This window comes from Talpa occidentalis, unplaced genomic scaffold (assembly GCF_014898055.3).
Source record: "Talpa occidentalis isolate TD23 unplaced genomic scaffold, MPIMG_talOcc4v2.1 talOcc4.11, whole genome shotgun sequence".
Classification (NCBI taxonomy): domain Eukaryota; kingdom Metazoa; phylum Chordata; class Mammalia; order Eulipotyphla; family Talpidae; genus Talpa; species Talpa occidentalis.
Window position 1 is genome coordinate 79,177,434 of NW_023601104.1, and position 17,314 is coordinate 79,194,747.

A 17,314-nucleotide genomic window follows, 5' to 3' on the forward strand; every position below is an offset into this window, starting at 1 on the left:
TAGATTACTAAAAGTAGAAAATCTGTATCAAAGTATAACTTTTTATGAGTTTTGATACCTATAGGGCTTGTTCTATTTTTAAAACAAATGTTTTGGGCTGAATCTTCATTTGCTTGCTTGTTGTGATTTTTAGATATGTACAGAAATGGCTTTGTTTAGCTACATTTTTTTCTCTGCTCTTAATTCTCTTTTTTTCCTATTTTAGGCTAAATTGATAACCCACCAAGCAAACATCTTTTAGGAAAGCCATAGCATTTCCTAGAGGAATATGAGCGTAACAGGAAGGTGTTACTGACTCTGAATTAAATTTTTAACCTGTACCCGGAACAGCTACAAGATTTGGAAGCTGAATCAATGTTATCAGATGAGTTAGAATCCAAACCAGAGGTGAGCCCAATCAGCTTGTTGCCTTTTCTTTTGGTAGGTTTGTATTCCAAGTTTGTCCTTAGTTTGGCTGGCTGCACATTTTTTCGTAATGGGTCAGATAGTAAATATTTAGGCTTTGTAAAAATTACACTTCTAGGCAATTTCATAATGACAGATTTTATTGTATGTATATATGTGTAAACATTTACTAACACAAGTTATTTTATATATATCTGATTTTCTTTCTAAATGTATTTAGGAATTTAACACTTTTATTCATTTTTCTTATTTTAATTTTAGTACATCTTTGTTGGGTAGTGGAAAAGTAATAGAATCAGATTATTTAAGATGGAAGACTGAAATGCCGCCTAATGAGCCACGTGACCTTAGACAATGCATTTTTAATCATACTGAGTTACAGTGAGGATTAAAAATCTCTAAATATTATTTTGTAATTAATCTAGTTTTTCCATAAATGTGGCTGAAACTAGTGAACAATGGAAGCCTTAATTAAATGACATCATCATGTTTTGGTGAATTCAGAGGTTTAGAGCCATTCCTAACAACCTGTAATTTCAGTGTTGCTTTACTCTCTCTCCCCCCCTTTTCCTTCCAGCTCCTGGTACAGTTTGTTCAGAATACATCCATCCCTTTGGGACAGGGGCTCGTAGAATCAGAAGCTAAAGACATTACTTGCTTGTCCCTCCTTCCAGTGACTGAGGCCTCAGAATGCAGTCGGCTAATGTTACCAGGTAAAAATTGAAGTCACTAAAGATAAATGAATCCTAAGTGTTTTTCCTACTCTGTCATACTGGTAAATGGGGTAACTGACTTTCTTTGTTGGAAGCTCTAAAAATTAAGAATCAGGGAGAAAAAGCATAGGGGAATTATCAGGACTTTGATAGCGTAAGCCTTAAGAATAAAAACCCATAGAGTGTGAGTGAGAAGAAAAGAAGGCCAAGGCAGCTCTAAACTCGCTATTCAGAGTACTGGATAAGGCAGGAGAGCCTGTGAAGGAGGGAAGAAGGAAAGGCTATAATAGTAGAAAGAATGTTGGCATAGCGTATAGGCATGGCAGGCATGGAGCCCAAGGGAATAGTATGTCAAATGTTCCTAGGAGATCTGATTTTTGGGGACCATCACAGTGATACAGGGTCAATAATGCCATTGTTGACCTGGTAGAATCTTTTCCTGACAGTAGAAAACCAAGGTGCAGTGGGTTTAAATTTAAGTCAATGCAAAGTAAGGATAGTTGAGAAATATTTTATATTTCCTAATGGCTAATATATTCTAATATGTTTTCTGTAGGCTCTCCTGCTATGGAAAGGAAAAGTAAGGTAGACAGAAGAATTCTTTTAAGATCAGAAATATTTCAGGGTTGTGTTGACGCTAAGAGGTAAGAGCCAATTAGAGAAGCTGCAGACAGAAAGGCTCCAGGAGAGAGAAAAGGACATAGAATGCTGAGCACTGGCAGTGAGATTTGCTTTGTATGTGAAGAGAGAAATCCTATCACTTGATTGTTAGCAAGGAGAACATTATTTTGGGATGCAAAGAAGTCTTTATTATCTTTGTTTTAAAATTTGAAATACTAATGTTAAATCAGGAGGGGCAAAATTAATCTAGTGACAACTTGTCTGTTATAAAGTCTTCTGGTTACCATCTTGTGGTGATGTTCTTTTTTTCATTTTTGAAGTGACATTAAAATCTTTTTCAGTGTTTAAAGATTCCCAAAGGGTGGATATATTCAACCAATCGATGTTGACTTAAGATTTACCAATCTACCTCCTAGTTTTTTCACATTTCATTTTTCAACTTTTATTTTTCTATTGGTATGTTGGGAATCTTTGCAAATACTTAAGGATTTTCAATATGTAAAAATTTCCATGTGCTGATAAATTTTGATTTTCATTAGATTTTTCCAAATTTCTGCCACATAATTTTAATTTATTGCATAAATGCTTTAGCAATAATAAAGTAGGTAAAAACAGGAACAAGAACATCAATTTTCTTTTCTGCACTACTTTTAGTTTTTTTTTTTTAAGATTTATTTATTTATTTATACAAGCACTGGGTACAATCAGAAGCACGGGAGGGTGAGAGAATTCACCAGAGCCAGAGCGGGGAACAGAACAGGCAGAGTGACTAAATACACTGCTGAGGGGAGCAGCGGGCGTGGCGGGAGAAGTCTGTCGTACCATGTGGGACCTTCGCCGGCGGCCGGAGATTGAACTGGTGCTGCAGAGGCTGAGGGCAGCTTCGCAGCCCAGCGCTCAACCGCTGCTCCACCAGGGGAGGCCCTGCACTATTTTTAGTTTTAATTTTGATTTAAAATATTTTAGATAACCAATTATAGGTAATATTAATGAAAACCTATGTATTTACCTTCCAGCTCATGATACATATTACAGATACAAATGTATATGCACCTATCTCCCAAACCTCATTCTTCTTCCTCCTAAATATGTATGTGTCATTTCATGCATGACCTTCATATTTTCTTTCAGTTGGGATATAGTGTACAGAAAAGTACAAAATCATAGATATACATTTGAAGAATTAATGTAAAGGATAAACCTACCACACACTCAAGAAGTAGAACATTGCCTGCTCCTGAGCCCTCTGTGCGTTCCTCCTTGATAATGACTAATCTTCATTCTTCTGTAGGTCACTGCCATCCTCACTTTTGTGAGCTATTATTTTTTTTTTTTTCAAAGTGAACTACCCATTTATGCGTCTGTGAGCAGTATAATTTAGTTTTAGCTGTTTACAGAGTTTAAATGAATGGAATCATATGAGCGTATTATTGTATCTTCTCTTACTACTCTATATTTGTAAAATTTATCCTTGTATAGTTTGGTTTAGTTTCATTGCTGTATAGTATTTTGTTATATGAGTGTACCACAAATTTCTTATTATTTTCCAATGTTACATTATGACAAACTGCTACTTATAATCTTTATTTTAAAAAAATTGGTGGTAAAATATACAAAGATAAAATTACCATTTAACCAGTTCTGTGGCATTCATTATATTTATACTGTTGTGCATCTTCACTAGGTTTTGAAATATCAGTACTATCCCTAGATTTCTACTTTTGTTCCTATAATCTTAGGTGTTATCTGATTAAGAGAGAAAGAAATATTATTTGCTTTTTATAAAGATGAATGAAATACCCCAAAACATTGACTGCTTTAGTGCTATTGTGCAATTCCTCATTAGACTGCATCCAAAACTTGGAAATTCATCCTCTTCCTTAGAATAAAGTTCTAGAGAGCAAGTTTTCTGAGTTATTTTTTTATTTCCATTGTAAACCCAGAACTATAATGAAACATTGATGATTCTATAAAATTTCAGTTATTTCCCAGACAGTGATTTTTTTCCCCTAATGAGTCACCAGAACTGTCTCATACATACTACAAAAGCTGAAGGTAGAATTTCTTCCTGAGAAAAATGATTTAAGCTGAAATTCCTATTCTTAAGTTAGTATTCACTGTACAACTGTGTTTTTCAAAAGAAAAGTGCTGATTTCTGGATCCCCAAAGACAAAGGTCGATAATGTTCAGATGATTTGTTATTTGTTACTACGAAGTAAAAACCAGTCCCTCACGTTTTGACTGACTCCCGAAAGAACTTAAAACCATCTATCTCTCTGTTCTTTTCTGAGATAAATATTGTATCTATAAAATGAAAATGCTGTCTACTCTTACTAAGAGATGTTATAAGGATATTAGGTGCTATGTGTCAAAATGGTGAACTCCTTGAAGATAAGTGCATTATAAAGCTGTGGTATTTTTCCTTTACCAGATGATACTCCAAATCATACTAACTCCTCCAAGGAGGTTCCTTCCTCGGCTGTATTGAGAAGCCTTCAGGTGAATGTGGGCCCAGATGGAGAGGAGACAAGGGCTCAGACTGTACAGAAGTCCCCGGAGTTTCTGTCCACTCCAGAGTCTCCTAGCTTGTTGCAAGATCTACAGCCAAGTGATAGCACTTCTTTTATTCTTCTTAATCTAACAAGAGCAGGTATTCTTCAATAAACTTTTATGAACTCTGCTCAGGCTTAAGGATAAAATGGGGGTGGAGCACATTAAACTCAGTTATACTTAAAATGGAAAGAATTTTTACTATTTCATTGCTTTGAAAAATTGGTGTAATCCAGTGATCAGTTGAATGTATAGAGGGAAAGAGTGGAGTCTGGGATAACTTAAAAGTTTCTTGTTTTGAGATAGCACAAGAAGAACAGAGCATGGGGAAGATGATTAGTTCAAGTTACGCCTATTGATACTGAGATTTTAGAGGATCCTTTGGAGAGTTAGAAATAGGAATCCAGAGAGGTCTGGTGTGAAATAAATAGTTGGTGTTGGAAATGTATGGAACAATGAGATTGAATTCTTTTTTTTTTATTTTATTTTTTAAAGTTTTTTTTAAAAGATTTATTTATTTATTTATTTATACAAGCGGGAGGGCAAGAGAATTCACCAGAGCCAAAGCAGGGAGCAGAGCAGGCAGAAGGATCGAAGTACACTGCTGAGGGGAGCAGTGGGCGGCAGGAGAGGTTTGTGCACCATGTGGGACCCTCCACCGGTGGCCGGGGAGCAGCCGGGAATTGAACCAGCGCTGCAGAGGCTGCGGGCAGCTTCGCAACCCAGCGCTCAACCGCTGCGCCACCGGGGAGGCCCACAATGAGCTTGAATTCTTTGATTCTGGTGCATAAACAGACAAGAAGGCAATTTTAAAAAAGCCATTTAAGTGGGTAACATAATGGGAAAGAGCAGGTAGAGAGGGATAAAGGAAAAAGAATGAGAATGGTGTGAGGGACACCAAAGGAGGAAAACAATTTAAAAAAAAGGTACTGAATCATGCCAAACACTACAGGATGGACTGTGAGATGAGGACTAAGAAATGTGTACCTGGTTACCTTAGCAGGATAATTATTATTGAGTTAGTAGAGGTAGAGGTCAGACTAAAGAGATGGGGAGTGAATGGCAGATGAGAAAGTGAATGTGCAAGTTACAACTTTCATTTGTTCAAGAATTTTGACTTTGAAGGAACAGTTGAAAAGATGACAGCTAGAGAGGTATTTGTGATTTTCTATTCTTTAAAAAATAAACATGGGAGAGACTTGAGCCTGGACAGATTAAAAGACTGTGAGCTTGACTGTAAGCTGACCAAGAGAGAAGAATGGTTTGCAGATGGTAAAGAGGAAATAACTGATGGATGGAATTGGGATTCTAGAGGTGAGAGTTAGCCTGAGAACTTTGCCTCAGAAACAGGATGAAGGAAGATAAAGACAAGCTTGTAGACTATGAGTGGAAAGATGATAATCTTGTCTTACATGAGAACAGAAGCTTGAGTGAAATCTAGAATAGCTGATTCAGGACAATTTCTGAGCTGGGACAAATAAAAGGATTACTTGATAGCTAACTTTCATTTATCTTCCTGTTTCTTATAGGCCTGGGCTCTTCAGCCGAGCACTTAGTATTTGTACAAGATGAAGCAGAGGATTCAGGGAATGATTTCCTTTCTAGTGAGAGCACTGACAGCAGCATTCCATGGTTCCTCCGGGTTCAGGAATTGGCCCATGACAGTTTGATTGCTGCTACTCGTGCACAACTAGCAAAGAATGCAAAAACCAGCAGCAATGGTAAGACCTTGTGGCATTTTCCATTAGTTAGTGTAGAGATTTTGGTGATGCAATGGCTGTGTTTTGAGTTGCATATATTCCAAGTTAGTTTATTGGTGAGGGCAGAAGACTAGAGACTTGTATATTGGTTTATATTCTATAAAGTAACTGAACTATGCCATATTCTTGGGCAGAATCAACTAAACTACTATTCTCAATTTTTAGCTTTGACAGAGCCCCTTTTAAAGGAAAAATATTCATAAATCCTGGTGTTATCTTGAGTTGTTTTTTTCTAATGTTCTTTATACTTTTAGTTTTTAAAGATTTATTTATTTATGCATAAAAAATTGGGGTATAGACTAGAGGTGCAGGGGTGAGAGGGTTCCCAGAGACAGAGTGGGGAGCTAAACAGGCGGATCTACTGAAATACACTGCTAAAGTGAGCAGCCAGCGAGAGAGAAGAGGTTTGCCGTGCCATATGTAGGTTAGCTCCCTGGCCAGGGATCCAACTCAGGCCTCAGTGGTGAGAGTTTGGTAGCACTGAAACTTAACCCCTATGCCACCAGGGAGGCCCCCAACACACTTTGAGTTTTAAATATCATTATGAAAACAGTTTTATCAACTAATAGAAATAAAATTACAATACCATTGAAAATTGTTAGTGTATAGGTGATGTTTTGCTAAAATGAAGTTGGCTGTAGCATTTTAGCAGTTAGCTATGATGGCTGTCATGCAGTTGAGTTCCTGTTTTACTTACTCTGCTATTTTCCTTTACCCTGTAATTTTCAAAGTGTGGTCCCTGGATTACCAGCATCAGCTAAGATCTTAAAAATGCTAATTCTCAGACCTCATCTTACTAACTCAGAAACTGACAATCTTTTAGTAAATCCTTATGGTGGATTTGATGCCTGTAAAAGGTTGAGGACCATAGCTGTATTCAAACACTCTTAAACCACTACAAATCTTTGCTTATGTAGCATGCTCTAATACTACTTCTTTATTTATTTATTTTTAAGATTTATTTATTTATGCACAGAAGAACTGGGGTACAGTCCAGAGGTATGAGGGGTGAGAGGATTCACCAGAGACAGAGTGGGGAACATAACAGGAGGATTAGCCAAAGTACACTGCAGAGGGGAGCAGTGGGTGAGCCAGGAGAGGTCTGTTACGCCATGTGGGTAGCTCCCTGGCTGGCCGGGGATCAAACTTGTGCTGCAGTGGCTGTGGATAGCTTCATTGGTTGTGTCTTAACCCCTTGCACCCCCAGGGAGGCCCAATCCTACTACTTTAGCTATGCCTCTATATTTCTTAATACCTGTGACAGTTGAGGTAATGCAACAAATTTTTAGAGGTACAACACCTATCAGAAACCAAGCTTAAGCACTGAAATCTATGTCATTGTAGCTGTTTAGAGCTCATGGTAATAATTTAAATATGCTTATGATTATTTTTAATTACCATGGAAATGAAAATAAAACAGAACTCAGGGATCCCTGAGAATATTTTAGAATATCCCAGTTTTAGAAATATTAACTGAAGTTTTCCTACACAGAGAACTCTAAATATCTATTAGTTTTCAAAATAATTAGTTCTACTGTCACTACCATAGTGCTGCTTAGAGTGACTCATTTTACTATTTTGAGAGAACTCTGAAGTTCAGATTCTGAGATGCTTTTACTAATCTCTGGATCCTGAAACCTTCAGCATCTTGACATTGCATTGAGGAAGTACTGTTGTGTTTGCCAGTGAGAAGCAGTTGTAGGGAGATAACTGGAGATTTAGGAATTTGAGGGCCTGGGGTCCAGATTGGTCCCATATACTAGTGTCCTGTCTGGGGAATTTAACCCCCACTCCTGGCTTCAGTTTTCTTATGTTCAGAATGTAGAAATCATGTAGCTTTCCTGAGCGGATTGTTAATAAAAATTAAATAAGATTTTCTCTGAGAAATGCTTTAAAATCAGTATAGCGGGCCTCCCTGGTGGCACAAGGGGTTAAGACACAACCTGTGAAGCTGTCCGTAGCCATTGCAGCATGAGTTCTATCCCTGGCCAGCCAGGGAGCTACCCCCCATCAGACCTCTCCTGGCTCGCCCACTGCTTCCCTCAGCAGTGTGTTTCAGTCAATCCACCTGTTCTGTTCCCCACTCTGTCTCTGGTGAATCCTCTCACTGCACCCCCATGCCTCTGGCCTGTACTGGGGTTCTTGTATGCATAAATACATCTTTAAAAAAAATCAGTAAAGCAATGTATAGATGTTTTTTTACTCTCAAAATATATTACCTTACTACTAAACAACTACCTTATATGTGTGAATGTAAAGTGAATACAAATACATGACAGTGTTCCATTTCCTCAGTGAAATGAATCCCTAAAAGCCTTTTTTTGGACTAGCTTAGTATATAATAAACCTTTAGACATTTAGATAAGATTAAACATTGCAAATTACTTCTTAAAAATTTTATTATTTTTGGCCCCACACATACATTTAAAATCATATGAAATTAATATTGCTTTTCATCCACTAACATATAATGATTTTACTTGATATTTTACTCAGTATTTCAATTACGTATTTTAAACATAATTGAAGCCATTTGTGACTCTTCTAGCACAGTTTATCAGAGTACAATAAGTCCTCTCTTAATGTCATCGACAGTGCTTGGAAACTGCAACTTTAGGCAAAACATAACAAAACCAGTTTTACCACACTTTAATTGATAGAAACAAGAGTTAAGACCATATGTCATATTTCTTTTCACAAAACATCACCAAATTTCTAAATAAAGACTCAAGATACTTCTATTGCTACATAATAATTTATATTCTTTCATTCATTTTCCAACCCACTTACTGCTATTCAGGGTCTTGGAGGACTGATGCCTGTCTGGCAGCTCAGAGGGCAAGGCAGGAACCAGCATTGGACAGGACACTGCTCCATTGCATCAGATACCTACACAGCTATACTCAGTGTGGAACACTTGAAGCATGCCCAGAACTTCACATGATGAAGCTAGTATCTGATTAGTGATCACTAGGGGTAAAAATGCAGGAATGTTTATTTTTTGAAGCAAGGTATCAGAGCAGGTTCCTTTACTGGATTACAAATATGTGACTGTTACAGGAGAAAACGTCCATCTTGGTTCTGGTGATGGGCAACCCAAAGATTCTGGGCCCCTTCCTCAAGTGGAAAAGAAGCTCAAATGCACAGTTGAAGGCTGTGATCGGACGTTTGTATATCCAGCTCACTTCAAGTACCACCTCAAAACTCATCGGTGAGCAAATCTGAGATTCCATACTTGGAGCCCACGAATGTTGATGTTCTAGAGAAACTTGTTCCCTCCCAGTTGACAAAGGAAAGCAGGGGTTCAGGCTCACTTGTGGTTAATATTAATTTTTGTTCTTTAACAGAATGACTTTCATTGTTCCATTTACCTCATTCTTGACAGATATTTAATAAGACATTTGGCACCTACGTGTCTTAGAGCACAAATTCTGAAATCTTACATAATTTCTTAGAGAGCTTAAAAAAAAAAATTCGTAAGCTCAGGCCCCAGCCTTACCCAGTGATATCAGTAATTTGAGAGGCAAGGCCTGGGGTTCTGTAGTTTTAACAGACTGCGGTGATGTATCCAGATTTGTGATTTACTGTCTGCTTTGAGAATAAATAGGAGCTTTAATTTGTCTTCCTTCTCTTAGCAAGGAACATCTTTAGTTACTGTTGCTTGTGATTTTTTTCCTTCCAGAAATGACCGCTCCTTTATCTGCCCTGCAGAAGGCTGTGGGAAAAGCTTCTATGTGCTGCAGAGGCTGAAGGTTCATATGAGGACCCACAATGGCGAGAAGCCCTTTATGTGCCCAGAGTCTAGCTGTGGCAAGCAGTTCACTACAGCTGGAAACCTAAAGAACCACCTGCGCATCCACACAGGTGTGTACAGCACCCACATTCCCAGAGGGCAATCTGCTACTTGGCTTTGCGTGGTTGTTGACCCTTCAAAAAGCTCTGAGATGGAAGTAGAAATGAAGGTCTAGGATTGTTGCTAGAACTTCAAAGGTGGAATTTCTTTTTAGAAATGCCTCATGACACTTTTTAATACATTCAGTAGCATTTATTGAGCGTTCACCTGTGTGTGAGGAACAGAGAGTGTTGGTTTCTGCCTCTAGGATGCTGGATAAAGGGATATAAGATCTTCTCTAACAGTAATGAAATGTGAACAAAACTAAGTCCAAATATCTTTGAATGTTACATAGTCATAATTTGGGGAAGTAATTATATTGAATTACACAAACCACACAGAACATATTCTGTGAATGGAGTTAGGTGAGTGAAATACTAAAGCTAAGATATAATCCCTGACTTTGAGGAGTTTTCTTTCTTAGTACAGCTTGACAGCGCGAGAAACAGGATAGAGAAATTACTTGTTCTAGGTCAAACAGCATGTTAATATTCAAAGAGCAAAAAAAAGATACCCTGACTCTTAGTCTAAGGGTGACTTCCCAGCTTGCACTATGTCTCTTGCCAGATTTTAATCACTGAACCCAGACTACTATCTTAGAATATGTAACTTATTCCTGCCACTCAGTCTCTGTTCATTTTGCATTGCTAAAATGACAGCAGGTGCAATGAAAAAACATTAAAAAATGAAACCTATGCTAGTGCTACGTGTTTTCCAGGCATGACCCTTCCATTACCTCCAGATTCACTTTGCCACTGTCCATTACCTCCAGATTCACTTTGCCACTGGTTAGATTTTGAGGTAGAATAGCTCTCATTTCTTTTTTTTTTTTTTTTTGAAGATTTATTTTTTATTTATTTATACAAGCACTGGGTACAGTCAGAAGCGCGGGAGGGTGAGAGAATTCACCAGAGCCAGAGCGGGGAGCAGAGCAGGCAGAAGGACCGAAGTACACTGCTGAGGGGAGCAGCGGGCGGCAGGAGAGGTCTGCGCGCCATGTGGGACCCTCCTCAGGTGGCCGGGGAGCAGCCGGGCATCGAACCTGCGCTGCAGAGGCTGCGGACAGCTTCGTAACCCAGCGCTCAACCGCTGCGCCACCGGGGAGGCCCCCAGAATAGCTCTCATTTCAACTCTTTCTTGAGAGAGTAGACTATACTTGCTCCAATAAAGTAGTATAATAAAAGAATATCTAGATAAGAAGTAGAGTTCACTATGCCTTATTGTTTAATTCAGTACCCTCTTCATTCTTAAAATGCTCATCAATTTTGTAGTATTTGATAACAGTAAACATCATAATGTTTTCTTTTACTGCAGAGTATGACCTGATTTTCTTTCATTCTGACTTTGGCTAACACTCTCTTACTAATCTCCTAATTGCTCACCCATTTCAAAATTTCACATGTCTCCCAAGTCACTTGGTGTGCTTTCATGGCAGTCTCAGGCCTCAATTTAATCATTTCCCCCTGGATGCCTCACAAATCTGAGTCTCAATAACTAATAATAATAAAAGTTAGTATTTACTGAGACAATTTAATATGTACCCAGCACATATACAACATCATCTCATTTAGTCTTCAAGTAACTTTAAGCATCAGATACTGTATTTGATGAAGAAGTAGTAAATTAGAGGGTTAAGTAACTTGCTCAAAATTACAGTCAGGAGGGCCTCCCTGGTGGCACAAGGGGTTAAGACGCACCCTATGAAACTATCTGCAGTCACTGCAGCACGAGTTCAATCCCTGGCCAGGGAGCTACCCACATGGCACAGCAGACCTCTCCTGACTCACCCGCTGCTCCCTGCAGCAGTGTATTTCAGTTAGTCTGCCTATTCTGTTCCCCACTCTGTCACTGGTGAATCCTTTCACCCCCAACACCTCTGGCCTGTACCCCAGTTCTTGTATACATAAATAAATCTTTAAAAAAAAAAAAAATACAGTCAGGAAATGGCAGAGCGGGGTTTGAATTCTGATCTGACTCCAAAGCTCTTCTAAGAATTTTGTCTTCAAATATTGACAGCTCAATTTTTATCTCATGTCCGATTGAGAAGCAAAATCTAGGATTAAAAAAAAAAGAAAACTGATCTCAGGTCTTTTATTATTGGTAGTAATAGTAATTAAAGCTACCAATTTTAGTGACTTATGAGGGCTTACATTGTGGCAGACACTGCTGAATATTTAACATGTATTTATCATTTAATCCTCAAAATAATTTTTTAAGATTAATGTTCATTCTGTTGATAAAAAACTGATTGTCAAGGAATTTAACTCAGGGATAAGTGGACTTTGCTTTTAACCATTATGAAGCATTACCTCTTCCCACTCTGCTTCTCTTGTGTCCTTTTCTCTTCATCCTCTTTCCAAATAGGGATATTGCCTAGGCCAGCTTGATGCAGAGATTCATGCTACTAGATTTTGATGAATCTTCCTAAATCCTCTTTTTCTTAAGATTCCTCTCATTAAGTGTTTAACCTTATTTGTTACTAGAATTTTCAGTTTTTCTGACATTTGATCTGTCATATATATGAGTATCTTGTTCGTGTGGCACCTTTTTTAGTGCCCAGCATTTTAGGGTAGCTGTGAGTTTACAAAAACACATTGAGAAAATTTACAGACCGCTGGAACACCACAAACATTAAGCTATATGTTTGAAAGAACAGAATAATCTAGAGCAGTGCTGTGCCCTCCTTCACAGCCTAGCTCCTATGTTGTCACCATGCCAACCTTACTTGCTGAGTAGGACAAGCTCACTCTTCCAGTGTTTCTCCTTTGTTTTCATACTACAACCACACTCACAACACTGACACAACAGATGTGTGGGTTTTTTTCCCACACACCAAGCAATTCTTGGCAGCACCAGCTGGGAATCTTACAGTTTAACTCTATTCTGACACCATTACCTGGAGAAGCATTAGATCCCACAGATTCAGAACATGGTCCTACAACACTGCCCCCCATTTCAGGTGCCAGCAGCAAGTAGTAGGTCCCCAGATTACTCAAAACTTCTGACTGACTTGACTACACATCAGAAGTTCATTATTTTCCCCTTTGGGTTTGATTATGTGCTAGAACAACTCACAAACTCAGGGACCCTTACATGTTTACCAGTTTATTACATAAAAAAGGATGTGATAAGGGATAAAGTTGAACAAACAGCCAGGCAGAGAGATATATAAGGCAAGATCTGGAGGGTGCTAAGCATAAGCGCTTCTATCCCTATGGAATTGGGTTATGCCAACCACCTGGCATATAGATGTGTTCACCAACCTAGAAACTCTTTGAATTCTGTACTTTGGGGATTTTTATGGAGGCTTCATCATGTAGGCGTGCTTGATCATTAACCCCATTTCCAAGAGCTAAAAATTCCAAGCTCCTAATCAGAACTTGGTGTTTGTAGTGACCAGCTCCCATCCAGGAATGATGGTTCATGTTATTTTAATGAGACATCTCATTGAAACGAAAGACACTATTACCACCTGGGAAATATCACCAAGGACCAAATATTAAAACAAAAGATGCTGCCAGTGTACTTCTCACATAAGAAATTTTACAAGGTTTTAGGAATCCAACATCAGGAACTAGGATCAAAGACTAAAGTTTTGAACTAAAGGTTTTTGTAGCACCCCTGTTTTCAAGCATTTTAGAAGTTCTGTGTCAGGAAAGACCAGTGTATGTATATACTATTTCACACTTGTCAGTTTCTGAACTTGCTCTGGGCACTCTCAGTTTGAAGAGTCTGCATACACTATTCTTGTGCCTCAGGTTTCCTTCCATCCATGTCATCATTTAAGATCAGCTTGAATTCAGCATCTTTTTTTTTTCCTTTAAGATTTATTTATTTTTATACAAGAGCTGGGGTACAAGCCAGAGGCATGAGGGTGAGAGGATTCACCAGAGACAGAGCAGGGAGCAGAACAGGCAGATGACAGAAATACACTGCTGAGGGGAGCAGTGGGCACGACAGGAGAGGTCTGCCACACCATGTGGGATTCTCGCCAGCCGGCCCGGATCGAACCGTCACTGCAGAGGCTGCAGACAGCTTCATGGTGCGGTGCTCAACCTGCTGCGCCACCGGGGAGGCCCGAATTCAGCATCTTTTAAAAAAATCACATAATTTACTTTCTAAATGCTCATTTTCCAATTTTTTGTGCAGATATTTGTATTGAAGGTATTCATGAATGCTCTTTCTAACACTAGTTTGTGACCTTTGGGAGATAGATTGCATCTCTGATTATTTTCACTTTTTATTTTGAAATAATTGTACTTATGCAAAGTTGCAAAAATAATACACAACTTCACCCAGCTTTCCCCAACAGTTGTATCTTACATAGTCATAGTGCAATATTAAAACCAAAAAGTTAGCATACTGTCAGTTTACCTACCTTACTCAGTTTTTGCCATATGAAATTTTTAAAATAACAAAGTGATATTATAGAAAATGGAAATTTATTTTCATATTTGTTAATAATTAAAAAAAATCTTAATTTTGGGGGTTACATTTTTGCTCTCCCATGTATACACATGCCCCATTTACTCTCCATCGAATACCCCATCTGACTCCCTCTTCTTCCTGCCCTCTCCATTCCCTCTGGTAACCATTATGTTCTTTCACTGAGTTGAAGATTTATTGCTACTGTATTTTGCCTATATATAGTTTTTGGTTATTTATATTCCACAGATGAGTGAAACCATATGATATGTCACTTTTTTACTTATTTCACTTAACATTATCACCTGAAGTTCTATCCATTTGTCCCAAATGCCACTATTTCATCTTTTTTTCACAGCTGTGTAAGTATTCCCTTGAGTATATATATTCTACAATTTCTGTATCCATTTGTTCTTTGAAGGGCACTTAGGTTGGTTCCATGACTTGGCAATTGTGGACCGTGCCGCTATGTACAGAGGTGTGGATGAGTCTTTTTATATTAGAGGTTTCATATTATGTGAATAAATACCTAATAGAGGTATTGGCAGATCATACGTAATTTCAATTTTTATTTTCTTAAGAAATCTCCATAGCATTTTCTACAGGGGCTACACCAGCTTAATTCCCACCAATAGAAAAGCACAAAGAAAATTAAATCAGTATATTACTATCAGGATGTAGCTACTTTTTTTTTTAAAGATTTATTTATTTATGCATACAAGAGCTGGGATATAGGCCAGAGATGCGGGTGGGGGGGTTGGGGGGTTGGGGTGGAGGGTGAGAGGATTCACCAGAGACAGAGTGGGGAACAGAACAGGCAGACTGACTGAAATACACTGCTGAGGGGAGCAGGGGGTGAGACAGGAGAGATCTGCTGTGCCATGTGGGTTGCTCCCTGGCCGGCCGGATATTGAACTGCTGCAGAGGCTACTGATGGCTTCATAGTGCGGTGCTTAACCCTTTGTGCCACCAGGGAGGCCCCAGGATATAACTACTTTCAACAAATTTTTCTGTGCATCTCTGAATAAACATGTTTTTATTTGCTTTATAAAATGGGACCATATAATACCTATTTTATAACCTTTAAAACTCTACTTTTAAGTGGCTCTAGAAACAGATTCTTAAAGAAAATTGATGTAAGGTAAAAATCCTGATAGCACATACATTAATCTTGACCTCAGAGGGGATGGGCTCACTGAAGAAGGTGTGTCAGTGCAGCTGGGGCTCAGCACTTGTGCCAGGAGGGAGGGAGGCGAAAGTTGGCTCAGAGGCAGCCGCTCCAAAGACAAAGTTAAGCTGTCTGGTGGACTGAATACTAGGAGTGAGAGGTGGCACTTAGTAAATAGTCAGGTTGAAGTTACACAGTGTGAATTTAAGAAATCAGAGTATGTCACTAGGAACAGAATAAGGTTAGATGGTAAGAAAACTAGTCAATTTTTGATTCTCATATCAATTCATAGTCTCATGAGTCTCATGTTAAGTCTCATAGTTAACTTGTTGAGTCTTTGTCTTATTTTCTGTCTCTAGGAGAGAAGCCTTTCCTTTGTGAAGCCCAAGGATGTGGCCGTTCCTTTGCTGAGTATTCTAGCCTCCGAAAACATTTGGTGGTTCACTCAGGTACTAGAATATGTGCCATTCATAGATTTTAGGAAAGGCAGACAGCCCAAAGGGTGAAAAGGTGGGGGAATGATAACAAAGAAATCTGCAAAGCAGCAAACTGCATAATGTTTCTTCCTTATCATGACAGAACAGAAATCAGGACCCTTGATAATTGCATTTAGAGTATCATACAATCAAGGGGGAAAAACTCTAATTGCTATTAATTTTAACTGAGCAGTACTCAACTGATTTTTAATCCAGACCTTTATCTAGGAGATCAGGAAATTTATTTGGCACTATGCTGGGTATTTTATGCTATCTCAGAGATGTCGGCCATGAAGGTTATTCAGAGCAGACTTGCCAAGGTAGACTTGAACTCAGAGTGAGGAGAGATTCTGGAATGGAATCAGATAATTGTTGAAATTACTTGCCATGGGAAGCAAAGAGAAACCAAAAGAGTAGGAGGGGAGAGAAGGAGTCGGAAGTTATTTATGAGGATAGCAAAGCAATTCACTGTGTGCAAGGGAAGTAGAGAGGTCTACTCAAGGATGTGAATTTGAGAGTTAAGATCTTAAGGGTGGAACTGTTATTTATATGGTAAGTTCTATGCAGAGTTGGCAAACCTGAGATGGGCTGGTGTTGCCCAGGGCTGCAAACTCCATGAGTTCCTCAGCCTAGAGGAGGAGATGGATTCTGCTTCGTGATTTAATTGGGAGCTTTTTTGAGACCCTTTTGGCTATTTCTAATATTGTCAGATAAGCTGCATTTTCATTGCTTTATGTCTAATTAGTATTTGTGTGAATTCATAGGTTTCTGTATATATTCACTTTTTTTAAAAAAAAGATTTATTTATTTATTTATTTATTTATTTATACAAGCACTGGGTACAGTTAGAAGCACAGGAGGGTGAGAGAATTCACCAGAGCGGGGAACAGATCAGGCAGACTGACGAAATACATTGCTGAGGGGAGCAGTGGGTGCGGCAGGAGAGGTCTGAACGCCATGTGGGACCCTTGCCGGTTGCCGGTGATCGAACCTGCGCTGCAGAGGCTGTGGGCAGCTTCGCAGCCCAGCGCTCAACTGCTGCACCACCGGGGAGGCCCATGTGCCTTGTATTTTTGACTCACCTCTTTTTTTTTTTTTTTATGATTTATTTAAAAAAATTTTTTTTTTCTTAAAGATTTATTTATGCATACAAGAGGTGGGGTACAGCCATAGGTGTGGGGAGTGAGAGGATTCACCAGAGACAGAGTAGGGAACAGAACAGGAAGATTGACTGAAGTACACTGCTGAGGGAAGCAGTGGGCGAGTCAGGAGAGGTCTGCTGCGCCATGTGGGTTGCTCCCTGG

General features: G+C 38.9%; 1 protein-coding gene across 4 annotated transcripts in view; it reads left to right on the forward strand.

Moving 5' to 3' along the window:
• ZNF410 (zinc finger protein 410) overlaps nt 1–17,314 on the forward strand; it is a 38,212-nt gene that overhangs the window by 11,574 nt on the left and 9,324 nt on the right. For all 4 annotated transcript variants that reach the window (XR_008550386.1, XM_037503698.1, XM_037503697.2 and 1 more), the window contains exons 2-8: nt 206–387; nt 983–1,118; nt 4,171–4,389; nt 5,819–6,010; nt 9,110–9,260; nt 9,732–9,913; nt 15,894–15,983. Coding sequence is in view for 3 of the 4 variants with exons in the window: in XM_037503698.1 (XP_037359595.1) it covers nt 355–387; nt 983–1,118; nt 4,171–4,389; nt 5,819–6,010; nt 9,110–9,260; nt 9,732–9,913; nt 15,894–15,983 (1,003 nt within the window). In the remaining variant the exon portion in view is untranslated. The remainder of the gene's footprint in view (nt 1–205; nt 388–982; nt 1,119–4,170; nt 4,390–5,818; nt 6,011–9,109; nt 9,261–9,731; nt 9,914–15,893; nt 15,984–17,314) is intronic.